Consider the following 15935-nt stretch of genomic DNA (forward strand, 5'->3'; position numbering starts at 1 on the left):
CAGTATACGTCACTCATCTCGCAGATGAAATGACTTGAACTGCTTCTCTTTGACGAGGCGTCTGATGTCAGATGGTAGTGATGGTGATGACGAAGGGGATTCTCTCAGGTGGTTTTAGCAAAATCCAACAAATTTCTCAAAGGAATCTTCACCTCGTGGCTTTTCAGACGATGAGTCCTCCCTCGAATAAAACTCAACACAATTAAAAACTTGTTGGAAAGTGTCGTTGTGTCCGTTGAGTGAAACTTCTGTTTGTTGTGTTTTTAGCTTCATTAATCTGCTCTGTGATGCTTCTTTAACACTTTATTCTTAATGTTTTAGCTTCTGTTAGCTAGCTCGAAACTTACAGATCGCCAATGTTTTGACCAGGACTGTTTGCTGACTTATAAAAAAAAAAAATATATAAATATATATATCTTAAGCACTTGTATGACAAAGTAAACTGTTACAACCATACAGTTGGAAAAAATAAGACAAATAAGAACATCAGTTTAATGGAAATTTGGTAGAAATTCATTTTTTCAGACAGTTTATTCATTTTGTTTTACAACTCTAACATTTGTCTTCATCAAAAAAGATCGAACAATTTGCAGTTATTTATAAGCCAAGATCATTTATAAATTATCAAAGGGGGGGGGGGGTATTGCACAGTATAATAAGAATAAGCTTATTCTAAAATGTTCATACTTGGGGAGGTTTGATCACGTCACAGGACCAGTTACATCCCAGCTTCACAAGTCTGAGCCACACTGTTAAATACAATTAAGTTAAAAAATAAAACATTTTAAATATTCTCAGGAGTTTTCATCAGTAAATTCTGGCCACATTAAATCAACCATGTCTCCAAATCAGAGTCAGAGGACAAGTTAAATCCTCGTGAGTCATCACCACGTGTCAATAAAGGTGCGTTCGAGTGAAGCGTGGTGGAACCGAAGTGAAAATAAATAATAAACATCCGACACTTCGCCCTTATTGTTGCTTCATCTGCATTTACATCCTGTCCATCAAATATCTGCTGCCGCCATGTTTACCAGAGTTCAGGAATGCCATCTTTCCGGTCGGGCAGCGAGTCGTGCTCTATAATCACGTCAACAGGTCTGAGACCAGCAGGGAACACGCCGATCCCAGCTGAGAGCGTCTCCTCCCACTCCTCGTATGGAAACACGTCAGCTCAGCAGGGGGCCTCGGGAGTTAGATACCGGCTGTGCACAGCTTCTGACCCATATTCCCTTTTCTAACACACAGGTTATTGTTAGCGTCCAGCTGTGTTATTTTGTCAACGTTCAAGTATATATATATATATTTAGATATATAGGTCGCTGATGTCAGCACTTGTTGCTCTTTGATGGACAGCGTTTCTGTCCACGTCCTCAGAGCAACGACAAAATGAAGTGACATCGAGCAGCGGACTCAAATCAAGGAGTTCTTTGGTTTGATGGCCGGATTCATACCAAGTTTATTCCAACAGGAAATAAAAGCAAGTCAGATCCAGGCGTTTCTCTTCAGCTTCATCAGTTTCAGCTGCTTCCTCTTCATAAAGTGCTTCTGCATCGTCTTGTCCGTCACATTTTAAAAAGTTTCCTCTGTTTCAAAGTGAGACAGAGGAAGCTCCAGACCCTCTGAGCTCTAGAAGCTCCTCCAGACCCTCTGAGCTACTTTGTGTATCGCCCCAGGCTGGACGTGGCCCTCAGGGGCTTCTTCTGGCCTTTGGGGGATTGCCGTAAGACAAAGTCAAAGTTAGCTGTTGTGGACATCGCGTAGAAGACGTTGGCTTTGTCCGGGATGAGCAGCTCTGAAAACAGAAACAAAAAACCCAAGTGTGAAAAACAGGTTCTTTTTCACGGCAGAGTCTTTTCCGTGCTCGTGGCTCAGCGCTGACCTCTGTCCTGGGAGATGACCTGCGTCAGGGTGAACTCCCTCCAGCTCAGGTGCTCCAGGTGATGTTTCTCCAACGCCCTCTGAATCACATGAGCAGTTTTGTCCTGACTGGTCAACTGTGAAAGACAAAGAGTCAGACCTGCAGTTCAGAGAAATACTCAAAGATTGTAATCAGGTAAGTTTCTTCTCCATATACATTTTAAAATATGACAAAAACTAACATTTCCAAATCAGTTCTCTGAGATGAACTCACCAGGATGCTTTTGTACATGTTGCCGTTGCTCAAGTCCACGCTCACCCTGACGATGCACGTGTCGGCCACCTGGCGGTTGTACACGGGCAGCGAGGTCATGGACACGGAGCGTTTGTGGTGGGAGGCCAGGGAGGACTTCGGCCTTGCACCGCCACATGACGAGGCGGGGGGGTGAGGGTCCGCCCGGCAGTCGCAGGGGGAGCCGGAGGGAGTGGGAGAGTCTGGAGAGGAGGCGGCGGAGGAGCACGGGGAGGAGGAGGCGGTAGAGGAGCACGGAGAGGAGGAGGCGGTAGAGGAGCACGGGGAGGAGGAGGCCGAGGAGGACAAGGAGTAGGGCTCGGACACGTTGTTGCAGGAGCTGTGAAAGGACTTCAGAAGACCAGAGGGCGAATATGATTATAGAATTTGTATTATATATTCATTGTTGTTCAGGGAACTGTGAAGCTATTAAGCTGCTAAACAACCACCTCAAGTTAAAACCTTCTCAGAGCAGATTCCACTGGTTGAAGGTTCCAGTTGTTTCCATAAATCATAAGAAACGATCTTCAGCGTTATTTCATTTTCTCTGTTTTGCAGAAGCCGTTCAGTGTAATTTTCTCCTCATTAGAATTGCTCCAGGGTTTGTTTGGCGATTTAAAAAATGGGACAATTGTTTGTGAAGTGTAAATAGTGGATGTTGTGTTGAGCACAGAGACGCTCTACATGGAGCAGTGTGACGACAGCGTCAACAAAGACTCCAGTGTCTCGCTCTGAAGGACAAAGGGCGGACAGAAGTAAGGCGATGACAAAAGCAGAGACGATTAATAAAACATGAACAACACACAGAGAGACACACACAGCTTCTCACCTGCAGTCTGATGGAACAGGCCGAGTTCGGGGAGGACAGATCTTCCATCTCAGATCCACTGGATCCAGAGGAGGAGACGCTGATCTGGTCGGCCGGGACTTTCTTCGCCCCGTCGCTCACCGTCAGGAGACTGAGGACAGACCAGGAATCCATGAAGCTGTTTCAGAAATGTCCTCTCGCACAAATACAACATGTGCATCCACCATGTTTGCATTTGACTTCAGAGGTGAAGTGAGGTGTGTGCGTGTGTAGTGAAATGTGTGTGTTTAAATATTCAAATCACACACCTGGAGAGTTTCTTGCTGAGCGTGCGGTGGCCTGACCACAGAGTCGGAGAGCAGACGTCCACCGGAGGCTCCAGCTGCCTCGACACCTCATAGCTGAAACACAACAAACACAACGCTGACAACTCTGCACAACACAAACAGGAGCTGCAGCTTTGATTTGTGTCACGTCAGCCGGTTTGTGTGTGTTTCACGCTGGCTACTCATTTCTTTGGTTTTATGGCAGAGACTTTGTGAAAAGCACATTTTTATTTTACCCAACAGGGTTAAATATTAAAAGAATAAACTCTGGCTGGTTAGTGAGTCAGTTCAAAGTTTCCTCAGCAGCATTGAAGTCGCTCTAGAAAATATTATCTAACTGTAACTGTAACTAACATGTCTCAGGGATGTGATGAAACAAAGTACATTTACATCCTTATGGTACATTTTTCATGTAACTGTACTTTGTAAAAGTAGATTTATTTTCAGAAACTTTACACAGTTTTAATAATGTGAGGGGAATTGATCCAATCACAGCGGGCGCTTTACTTTTAATACTTTAAATATATTTAAAAGCAAGTACTTTCTCTACTCTTTCTCAAACAGAAAGGTTAACGTGGTTCTTTCACTTGAGTAAATGTATATTATTGTTATCGGGCTTGTCCCCTCTCACCTCTCCTGGTCAGTGAGCAGCCGGTGTCCCTGCAGCCAGGCAGCGACTCGGGGGTGATGGGGCAGGTTGTCCCGGGAGCAGGACGCCTGCAGCACACGGATCTGAGACAGAACCTCAAACTCCTGCAGGGACAGAGCAACGTCACGTGAACAGAGCGACAGACACGCTGGGATGTTCCGGTGGTCTGTGAACACAACCCGTCAGGAGGGAGCTGATCCTGAACATATCCCAAAAACTTTCTGAACAAGTCGGGAACTGTTCAGCTCTGTTTACTCTGACAATGCAAACAGCTGCTCAGGTATGTGACGCTGAGAGACGAAGTTGGCAACTTTCTGTTTGTCTGATGTGCAGAAATACATCAAGACAGAAAAGGGGGGAAAGATAGAAGAGGTTCCACTCACCCTTCGTCTCTTCTCCAGGTTTATGAGTCCACTCTGTCAAAAGAGACGATTTATTTATTTATCAATAACTAACTGCAGCAAAAGAAATGAACAAATCAAAAACACGTTATTCTAATGTCTAGCAGAGCAATTCAAATATAGTATATTTTACACACATATTGAGGCTTTACTTTCCTGAAAACTACTTAATCACTGACTGAAAACTGAAAAACTAAAGTTGTGTGAATAATAAATCTTCCTTTAATATTCATTTATTTGTACATGTGTACTCATCTGCAACCATAGGATTAAATTCAGGTCAGTGATATTTTTAATAAACACAAAACATAAAACACCAGCTAAAGGTGTTGGACTCTGGGACCAAAGCACACATGATGCATTACAACACACTGGGATGTTTTCAACGATCCCACCAGTGACACCAGTGACACCAGTGGCACCAGTGGCACCAGTGCCACCAGGAGTCAGATGCTGAACAAAAGTGTTTATCACAAAAGAGAAACCTGAGGTCGAACTCAACGCTGTGACTCAGAGGGTGTTTCCTGCTCATGTTCAACGTTTATGGGTCAAACTTGAGGTCAGTCCATTGAAAAAGACTCCGCCCGTCCATCCAGCTCGTGCTTTGTGTGTTTGAGTGTGATGAGTCAAACGTGACACAGATGTTTGTGTGTTGTGTACCTGCACGGTGTCGGGCAGAGCGGTGTCCAGCATGGTGAGGACGGTCAGGTACGTCCCCAGGTAGGGAACCACTCCACTGGACGAGCTCTGCAGGGAGACGACATTAAGCACAGTTACACAAGACTGATGCTGTCTGGACAACTGGGTCCAGAGTTTGTCTTTCACATATGAACGTCTTCAGCAGCTGACTCAGAGACTCTGCAGAGTTCAGGGCTGGTCTGAGAGCAGCTGGAGTGTCACTCCTGCTCCACTGTCACTGCATCTGTTCATTTGTCTTTCAAATCCAGCAGCAGCCCTTTTCTTTTTACATACAGAGCGACATTCACACAGGCCCACGTCCCAGTTTGCAGCTCTGGGGGGTTTATGTTACAGCTCAGGAGAATGTGCATATGACTCATAACGACCCCAGTCCGGTCTATTATTACTCTCCTATAATCCTGCTGATCTGAGGCTGTCTGAAACATGTCCAGGGCTAAAGATAGCTCCTGGTCTCTGAGCTCCTCCACCCACACTGAGGTAAAACCAGCTTTTAACGCTGGAAAGTAGGAAAGAGGTTTAAAGGTTTAAAAGTTGAACAGAAATGAAACTTTTGCTTCTCAGAGCCTTTCTGGATTCACTGGGCTTCTCTTCACATCCCAACTCTCCCCCCCTCCAGAGTGGGACCTTACCATCTGCCTGGCGATCGGACACCGCTTGGATATCTTTGGAGAAATGTTATCCGCGCTGGCCTGGCCTCCGTCCTGTCACAGAGGGTCAGACGGAGCTATATTCAGTCAAAGGATGTGGGACACATACGACGGGGTAAGAGCAATAAGAGGTTCATAAAACCAACCGGGTTTCACAGGCGCATGGGTTTGTGTGCAAGACGGGTTTAAAGGTTTCATGAGAAAGTTCCTTATGGAGCAGATTCTCCAGGGTTTATTACACATTAACTTGAACATCCTGTTTAATGGTTCTCCTGGGACAAGGAGGGAGGGAGGGAGGGAGGGAGAGAGGGAGACAGGGAGGGAGGGAGACAGGGAGGGAGGGAGGGAGTGTCTGTGTGTGATATTATACATGTATGATTGATTGTGTTGACATAAAAACGCACCTGATTAAAACCACAAAGTAAAGTGAACAAGGAGGAGAACAGCAACACAAAGGATTAAAGATTCCCGGTGAAGAGTCTCTGATCTTTTCCAGAGCGACTCGCCCGGTTGCTGTGTGCAGAGCGACCAGAGGTGAACTATTGACTCTGGAGTTCTTTCACTGCAACGAGACACGAGACGCCTCTGACGCAGTCGCCTGCAGGACACGATATGAAAGAAAAAGCCGGGAACACGATGTGCCGGAGGCCTCTGGTTTCATATTAACACGCCGAGAATGAAGCTTCTTAATAATTGAAAGAGAAAAATCCATAAACAGGAAGACAATCATTTTCTAAACATGTTCTGAGGAACGCTCCTCAGCCGTTCATCTAGTATTCATGATTACGTGTCAGATTTCTGATTTGACTGACAGCTCATGCAGTAGGACGACTTTCCTGCAGCTTCCATGCATGAACATTAAATATAAACATTGCATAAGGAAACTTAAAGGAATCTAATAAGTCACTTATAGTATTTAATGTATCTCAGCCTCTTTATATAAAGTCTACGATCTCACCTCTTAACTTTAGCAGTGTAGATATTTATCTATATTGATTTAAACTGACTGAATAAGTGCTGCTGGGAAGTTTTATTTAAAATGATCTTTTGTTAAATGATCCTGTTCATTCCTCCTCAAACATCAGTGGTGGATGGACAGAATGGATTTGAAAGTTTGATGATGAATAAATGACATTGTGAAGTTGTAGGATACATATAAAGTTATTGGTTTGTGTCTATTACACATAAAAGCCAGGTTCTAGTAGAAATGTAGAGCATCTGGTTTCCTCCTCACCTCCTCCAGCAGCTCTCTGTTGGTGAGGACACAGTTCTCGTCAGGGAAGGTCTCCCACAGGTTATTGAACGTGGCCATGCTCTCTCTGGAAAACAGAACAGACACAGTTAATACCATTTCAAACAATATTAGACACTTTAATAATCAACATTATTCACTTGTTATTTCCCTTCACTCTTTGGTGCAGATGTTCACAGCACAATCATGAAGTCAGGTGTCCCCCGCCCTCGACCTCACAATGCTCGTGACCTGCTGCACATTATGACTCAAAGCTATTTGCTGACTTGCTGCGTCAGTGGCAGTGAATTGCTCTGGATGAGGCGTCAATCACCTCATTAAAGAACAAATATGCATCACAAGATGTAAACACAACCATAGAGACGTGGTTCTATCACCTGCTGACCGCCGCCCAGGTCTTCCTCAGCCGGTAGACGGCGTTGGACTGAAGCGCCGACAGAATCGCTCTGAGAGACGAGAAGTTCTTCAGCCGACGACATTCCTGCAGGAGAGAAGATCCACCATCAGCTGATTCACTCCATATCAGATCCAGTGTTCCGGTGATCGTGTTGTGTCTGTGTTTGTCTGACCTGTGCTACTCGGATCCACTTCTCGATGATGCGGGCCCTCTGTGCAGGAGTAGTGGGGGGGAGGCAGGAGGAGGTGGGACTGGAGGTGGCGTCCGTGGGCTGGCAGAGCAGAGACATGATCACCTGGCTGGTGACGGCGTTGAACTGGGAGATGGTGGCCCGGATGGTGGGAGCCATGTTCTCCTTCTTGTCCCTTTGAGACCACACACAGCCCAGACACTGGTACGGCACCACTCGGACAAACAGAGCCTGAAAACCAGTGAAAACCAATCGTCAGTGGTTAATCAGGAATGGAGAACGTGGACTCGTGTGGACTCGGAGCCGCTCACGTACTGAGTCCACGCGGGTGAGCTGTTCGGCAACGGCGGCAGTAGAGTAATCCAGGATCCCTCCTGAATCCAGAGAGTTCTCACATCCGGAGTCCTCGTCGTCACCAGATCCCTCGGCCTCCTGATCCAGATCCGCCAGAGCAGAACCGACGTCTGTCTCCGGTTCTGAACCAACACAGAGAACAGGGGTCAGATGAGCGAGGAGGGGTTTCACATCCACACAAAGACCTCACCGCTCTGGATCGGGTTGTACCTTCTCTCTGGAAGCTCTTGAGCAGCGCCTCCGCTTGCCCGGCCAACGAGCAGAAGTTGGGTTGTGTGCGCATGTTGTCGAGCACCGCGGAGCTGATGCTCAGGTGGTCCAGCAGCAGCCGGAGGGCCGAGTGCCGGGGGGGGTCCCTGAAGTCCTCGCTGAACTCGTCCAACCACGTCTGGATGAAGGCTAGCAGAGGGCTGGGGACGTAGAGCAACAGTCACATTCAAGCAGAGCGGCAGATATATCAGATATAGAGTGTCTGCAGGTTCTGAGTCGTCCTCTTACCTCCTGTAGAACTCACAGTTGTCCAGGTCTGACGCAGCACCGTCTCTGCAACCAGGAAAACAGCTTTTAGAGAAACGTCACAGTGTCCTGAACCCTGAGAGCTGTTTTGTTTGTCGGTTGCTTTATTTGAATTCTTATTTATCCTGCCCTGCGCTGATCCAGACCCTGAGCTGCCGTCCTGCCGGCCGCAGCCACAAACCACTCTAACCCTAACCCTGTGCTCAACTGCTGTTGTGGAGAGCTTCCAGATAATGAGCACCTGCCAGATACTTATTATGACATCAAAGCTGAGAGCAGAGAATCGCTCAGTCAGGCAAACGAGGTCTAAAGAGCCCCGGACTCAACCCGGTGACTTTATTAACTTCCCAGACTGAAGCCCAAAGGGTCTGGACCTTATGGTGCGTTACCTTTGGAAGAGCAGCTCTATGAGCTTGGAGCTGCCGGTGAACGTTCTGTACGTGGAGAGGAAGATCTTGCTGTAGTCCTGCTCCTGGTAGCTGGGGTCCAGCAGGTGGTTGACCAGCAGCTCCAGCGTGGCGGCCTTCAGGCGCCGCACCTTGCAGGTTCGGTACTGGACGAAGGCGCAGGACGGATTGGCATCGTCGGTCTGCGGGGCGGAGGGGGGGGCGGGCTCCCGGTGCAGGGTGACCCCGTACACGGCGCCGTCCTCGAACTCCTCGCCCCACTCCTGCACTGGGTTCTGGTGAGGGGAGGAAATAAGACTGTTCAGAGTGGCTGCTGGTTCGAAACCTCATCTTGTGTCTTGATGATACACAGATACGGGTCCTATACACAAACACATGTGTAGTTGTGTTACCGGTCACAACATTAAGGTCAGAGGTCGAACCACGAGGAGGTAAAAATAGAAACACACACACAAACAAGTGACACAACACCACCACAGAGACACACACTGATCCCCTATGAACCACAATTACCAGGTAGTATTTGACTCATCATCATCCTGCAGCCCGAGCACACACTCGTGAACGATTGTTATTCTCACGTCCTGTTTTCACAGTTTCCTCTAACACAGGAAGGAGAGGTTTCCAGGAGTTTTGTAGGTGAACACGAATGTTTAGGGACAAATAAGAGGATTATCAAAAGGTCGGTGCATCAAAGCAAAAACACCGGAACGGATCCCAAATGTCAGGAGTGTGTTTCCTTCATCTTCACCTCGAGGGACCGGTGAAGACTCAGCTCCACTCGCCAGCTTTCAATTCAAACGTTCATTTCCATGTTCACTCAAGAGGTCAGATGTTTGATGGATAACAGTTTGAGCATGAGCTCCTCCTGAGGGAACGAGGAGCAACTTGTTAGAAGCAGAACGAGAGGCAGGTCAGAGGGAACAACAAACTGCCGATCAACAAACAAACAAGAAACTGAAGTCAACGAGTTCTGAGTTTTTGTTACGAGAAAAACCCTAATCATCAGATCCTGCGTTTCCCATCATGCACCTCTGTCTCACTCCCCCTGCCTTCCAGGTTGTAATTTCTGGATGCTGGCGCTCGTATCTGAGATGTTTTCCCTGTATTTCTCTAAAGAGGGAGGAAGTGGAGACGCTTCTTTATTTCCGGTCTTTTCAAAGTGTCACATTATAAACATGAGAGTCACAACGAGCTCATGTTTGACTAATGTCTAATTCTCTGGTTTATATGCAAATATCACACAAATCTACACAACCAGTGTGAGTCACTCTTTGCAGCGAGGGGATGAAACAAACAGATTTCATTTAAAATCAATTCACCACACGAGACGAGCTTTATCTTCTTCTGTAGAAGGTTATTTAAATGTCTTTATGTTGTGTGGTTGTGTGGTGGCCAGTGTGGACCAGTATCACACAAACCCTATTGTCCAGCACAGAAACTAGAACCATTTGTTCGTTATGCAGATGTGAAGCTGGGCCTCATGAGCTGGTGGCACTGAGCAGATCTGGAGCAAGCACACTGTACAACACTAGATCACAGATATCAAACTTAAACGCGAGAGGAAACACTTGTCGGGATCAGACTCCAGCAAAATCCACATAATCCTCATTTATTCTGTTTTATTCCAGTGAAAATGGATCAAACCTGTGACTCATATGTCAAAATGACCCTGATGAGAATGTTCTCGGCACTTCACTCCACCCACAGCAGCTTTGAACAGAACAGACAGAACAGACAGAACAGACCATGGAGCAGCAGCACCACTCCTCCGCCCTGAACTCTAACAAACAGACTCAGTCATGGTCGGTTTCTCTCTCATGTGAATATCTCACATTTCAGTCACACGGAGATTCGACAACGTCTCTTTTAAAAACCTCGAAGGTCGTGAAACACTTCTCCATGAATCTAGAAACCCCCAAAAAAAAAAATTCCAGCAAGAATCTGCCTTAAATTTGTATTTTTCGTTATTCCTTTCCAATTTATTGTTCTTATTTTTGTTTAAGATGTGTTTATATATCTCCACATAAATCTGATCTGTTTGTTGTCTCTGTGAGTGGAAGACACACAAACAAGGAGCCAGCTTCTCCTCAAGCAGTTTCTCTACAATCAACAGGTGATCTACACAGGAAACTGCTCCACAGGACACTACAAAAGCTTTTAAAACTTTTTTACATTTTGAAGAATAAAGTTCAAAGAGACAGATAATCCCAGATCCCAGGAAGTTTCACTTGTTAAAGAACAGAACCAATCTCTCCCCAGGTAACTCCACATGTTCTCTGAGCTTCATCTACAGTAGTTACAATCTTTAACCAAGAATAAAAACACAATTCATCCACAGGAAACTACACATTAACTCATATTGCACAGATTAATCAGACACACATTGACCCACAAAGACAAAGATCCATCTCTGAGGAGCTGAATCCTGCTGAGTGGACTGTTCTCTCTTCTCACACTCACCATAGTCAGCTCCCATTTCCCCATGACGTCCTGTGGAGTTACACTCTGCAGCTCCTCATCTCCTCGGGACTGAAAACCGACTCCAGGTCTACGGCTGCATGTTGGAACGAGCCCAGCACTTAGATCTAGTTCTGAAACTGGTTTCAAACCATATGAACGTTAACCCTAACCCTGTGTGACGAGCTGAGAAGACGCGTTTCTCTCCGCAGAGGCTTCGCTCCGTTTCACATCTGGATCATATCTCACACATCTGGCTCCATGTGGAGGTTCTTGTTTCCCCAGCAGAGAAGAGACCGATACCTGCTGCTGTGTCCCCGCAGTGTGCGTGAGGACAGACACAAGCAGCCTGAAACTCACTGGGCTGCGGGTGGGAGGAGACTCCGTGTGGGAGGAGTGTGTGTGTTTTAGTTATAAAACACATTTTATTAACAGAGGAAGAATCAAGTTTATATGCAGGGACATTTAAAAACAGCACAAAGACCAAATTTAAATCAGAAAACACATTTTAAAACTAATGTCACGCAAAATAAAAGAGATTTAAAAAGAGCAGAATAAAAAAGGAAAAATCTTTATAAAACTGTAAAAACCAGTTGAAGGAGAAAATTAATATAGATACTTAAATAGATTAAAGTAAAATGATGGATATGTATTTGTTAAATAGTTTTAATATGTCAAAGCAATTGAATAAGAAAAGTTTTCAATCAGTCATTTTTAATTAATCTTTCCTTTCTTGTATATAATAAATATAATCAAATGTGTTATTTAGGTATGTGTTACCGTTTGTTTTTTTTCAAACTTTGTTGATAACCTAAATAACCCTTTAAATAAAATATAAACCACACCCACTCCCACAAAATAAAATAAATATATAAATATATAAAACAGCCTAAATATAACAAATTTAAGCGTGAACACCCATTTATAAGAATAATAAAAACTAGAATGAGGTCAAATCAGGAGATGCAGAGCAATAAAAGCACATTTTAATCTTTGAGCTGACTCACACACTGACTAACACTCTCTTATTTCACTGACAGAAAGTAAATCTTACACCACATATTAATACCTTGGGTTGCACATCATTTATCATATCTTCATGTAGCGCACACCTCAAGGCTCATATCAGGATTACTCTGAAACAAAAGACACAAGTGGCGCTCGCTTCCTGTTTCCTGTTTCCATGTTTCCTCTTCGTATGAAGTCTTGGCTCCGGGTTAGTTTTCCCTTTTCCTCCTGAGCTGTGACCCTCACTGTCTTGTTCAGGGTCACTGGTGATGCTTCATGTTTGACCTTGAGCTTTAAACACAATGTCACCCGGTTGGGTTCGAGCCCCGCCCACACCTGCTGTCAACATGTCACCTCCCAACAGACTGTTCCATTCTAGAACTCTGATTCCAGTTGTTTATTAACCTGCAGCTTGTTTTCCTGTCATTTGAACATGAGTTGAAAACATGTCAGGCACCATGAATATGAAACAACACAACTATGATATTCACCTTCTTGCATGTGCGTATTATCATTTACTCTTTGCAGCATACATCTGCAAAACACATCTGAATCATGTGATCACAGTTTTATAAGTAAATCGTGTATTTCATTACCGAGGGTATAACTCCAACTCATAACTTCACGAGTCACAAACCATGGAGACAACCTGTGCTGGGACAAGTTGGGACGGGAGGGACGGGACAGTCTCCGTTTCTCAGGGACTGAAACAGGAAAGACTGAAGTTGCCTCTGTGACGCAGTTGGTCTTGAAACGCAGCCCCTGAAGGAGGCAGCTCCTCAAATGAGACACACTTCAAGAGGAACTCATCCGTGTTCGTCCCTAGGCGACACTTCTGTTGTGTTTTGAGTATTTGCATGTGTGTTTTTGTACGTGTGTTGAGCACCCAGGGCCACCGTACTGTTGAGACACTCCAACAGGCCACATACCACAGCGGCACTTTCTGCAGCGTGTAGGTATGAACACACATTCTTTAGATTGTGTAAGACTCACCAGCAGCAAACCACTGAAAGAGAGAAACACAATCTGAAAGTGTCGCTCAGTTCTCGGACTTTCAGGCATTTGGTTTCTGGACTTTTAGGAATTCAAAGGCCGATGCACGACAGCAGCGATGAGGAATGAAGACCGACGCTTCGTTATCAACACAGAGAACATTCCTTCTGAAACCCTTTGCATTCGTGGGCCTCGTGACAGTGTGTTCACTGCTTCTCTGCTCTATAGCCTGAAACCATGAGTCTGAGGAGACCAAACACTACCTGGAACTAAAGCCCACAAGTCCAGACACAAAACTCTGAAGAATGTCGGGGGTTTAATTCTGTTTTTAACACGTAACGGAGGCTAAAGTGTCAAAAAACGAATATTATCATGTGATCTCTGCAGTGGAGTTAATCAGAATCAGAATTCCTTTTATTGCCATGTATATTTGCACATACAGGAAATTGCCTTGGTGTGGTTGGTGCACTTTACAAACAACAAATTAAAAACAACAATAGCAACCAATATAACAATATAAAAAAAACAACAATATGTACAGTTAAAGGGTTACGTGTGGTTTTAAGATGCAGAGATTGGTAATAGTGCCACGTCAGGTCCTCCCTCTGTCTCCTATTACAAGCCTTAGTGATCGGACTTAGTCCAGAATAACAAACCCTACGATATTCTATGTGAGCCTCTGTCCCTCATATCGTGAGAGAAACAGATTTTTGCTCTGACAACAATCTCTGTCTTCTTTCTGTTGCTCTTATTTGACCTCCACCTGCCGCTGACACACGTTGTAGGTCAAAGCCTTTAAATATAAAACTCCTGACAACAAGAGGAAAGTGAGAAGCCATGACTCAGACCTTCAGACACACCCAGACGTCACCTGAAGGCTAGTTCACATTTCTGAAAGGTAGCCGGGGTGTGACGTAGGCTCCTATCAAGTGCATACCGGTCACAAGCTGAAGAGCTGAAGAGCTGAAGAGCTGAAGAGCTGAAGAGCTGAAGAGCTGAAGAGCTGCCCGGCTCCGGCTCATGACTCGGGCCGGGGAGTCCACGGAGTCTGGAATGAAAGAGAAACCCTCCAGGGACAAGCGTCGCTAACCACACGGGACCTGTGACGCAAAACTGCTGAGAGAACTGCTTCTCGAAGTGGTGCCTGGGGCCCCGAGTGAGAGAGGGGCCCCAGAGAACAGCTGATTACTTCAGTCCTGACAACAAACAATTAGGGACCATCCCCTTGAATGTACAATATATAACATCAGCCACTAGGGGTCGCTCAATAATGATCTTAAGATATCATGATCAAGATAAACAAAAAAACCTGAGCTTGACCTCTGACCTTGGGCTGCCAGGAGGAAATCCAAGCTCAAGTGAATGTTTCTGCAAAATTTACCGACTTCCCACAACAGGATTTTGGGATATAAGTTAATATTCATAAGTCGATCTTGGAAATACTGGGATTTGCAGATATCTAAAACTATTATTTGTTCATACTTTTACTCAGCCGGACTTTATCTTCTGTTAAAAACCATATTCACACTGTAGTTCTATGTATAAATGAGAAGGAGGCCATCTTTCAGAGGAAGTGAGTTTATTGAGCATTGTAATCATATGAATTCATGCGTCCCTCAGTTGGAGCTGCTCCATCAACTCGTCTGCTTCTGCTGGTGGGGGGGGGGGGGGGGGGTCCTAGCTGCACCTCGCTGAGGCTGGAGACGTTCATCTCATTTCTTCCACATCCCTTTAGCCAGAGCAGAGTTAGGACCGAAGACGAACTCTCCTTTCGATTCGATGGGGATCTCCTTCATCGGACCATCCTCCCCCTGAGGGACGTTCTGTCCTCCTGTCTCTGCTGCCTGCTGGTCGGGGGTCTCGTCAGCAGCTGGAGCTTCTGGCTCCTCACAACTTGGAAGCTCCTCCTTGGCAGCAGCTTGTAACTGCTTCCTCTTTCGTCGTTTGTCCCTCCTGTGGGGCATGATGCTGTGAGATGAAGACACCTTGTGATGCTGTGAGATGAAGACACCTTGTGGGAGAGAGCAGCTGAAGGTCTGTTGAGGATCACAGTGAAGTGATGAACGAACCAAAGGCAAAGCGCAGAGTGACTGGATGAAAAAGGGCTCTTTATATACTGACCGTGCTGTGAAGTACCAATTGGCTTTAATCTTTGATGGTTGTACCTTTGATCTCCATAAATGGCCGTGTGATGGATCTTCCAAGATTTAATTCTGCACCGAGCAGCTATGGTCAATATGATTAAGTATTATGTAATATCATTATCAATGTTAGGGGGCAGTGGGACCACGGCTTCACCACCGCAGGAGTCTCAGTGTCATCTCTGGATTAGAAAGGTTTTGTCCTTTTGACCGAGGGTTACGCAAAAAGTACACAGTACGAGTACTTCATAGGATTTGTGGCAGTAGTCTTAACTAGTAGGAAATAGGAAATGAACTCATCAGGCAACATTTACTCAGAGTGTCGGTGGTTTTGTAGGTTTCTGAGTGGAACCAGCTTTGTCTCCCTACAGTCAGGATTCAGTTGTCTATCTTCAGGGGACACTGAAGCTCCCAGAGTGTCCACCTGATCTGTTTGACAGAGTCAGAGACAGCGACGCCCACAAGTTGATGATATGAAACATGATAACTGTCCTGCAGGCGTCAGGTGACACTTCATAAACACAGAATTACAGCAGCT

The 15935-nt window shown here is 45.5% G+C and overlaps 1 protein-coding gene across 1 annotated transcript; it reads right to left on the minus strand.

The window, feature by feature from the left end:
- Positions 1-478: 478 nt before the first annotated feature.
- LOC133971413 (ral guanine nucleotide dissociation stimulator-like 1) lies at positions 479-11577 on the minus strand. The gene is made up of 17 exons (XM_062408747.1): positions 11259-11577; positions 8778-9070; positions 8371-8415; positions 8083-8282; positions 7834-7994; positions 7501-7749; positions 7309-7412; positions 6914-6998; positions 5662-5733; positions 4994-5080; positions 4316-4348; positions 3915-4036; positions 3266-3358; positions 2979-3108; positions 2132-2500; positions 1880-1994; positions 479-1792 (listed from the first exon to the last, which is right to left on the minus strand). The coding sequence occupies exons 1-17, from the start codon at positions 11280-11282 to the stop codon at positions 1653-1655; spliced, it is 2322 nt and encodes a 773-aa protein (XP_062264731.1). The 5' UTR covers positions 11283-11577; the 3' UTR covers positions 479-1652.
- Between the last annotated feature and the right edge of the window lie 4358 nt (positions 11578-15935).

This window comes from Platichthys flesus, chromosome 16, assembly GCF_949316205.1.
Source record: "Platichthys flesus chromosome 16, fPlaFle2.1, whole genome shotgun sequence".
Lineage (NCBI taxonomy): Eukaryota > Metazoa > Chordata > Actinopteri > Pleuronectiformes > Pleuronectidae > Platichthys > Platichthys flesus.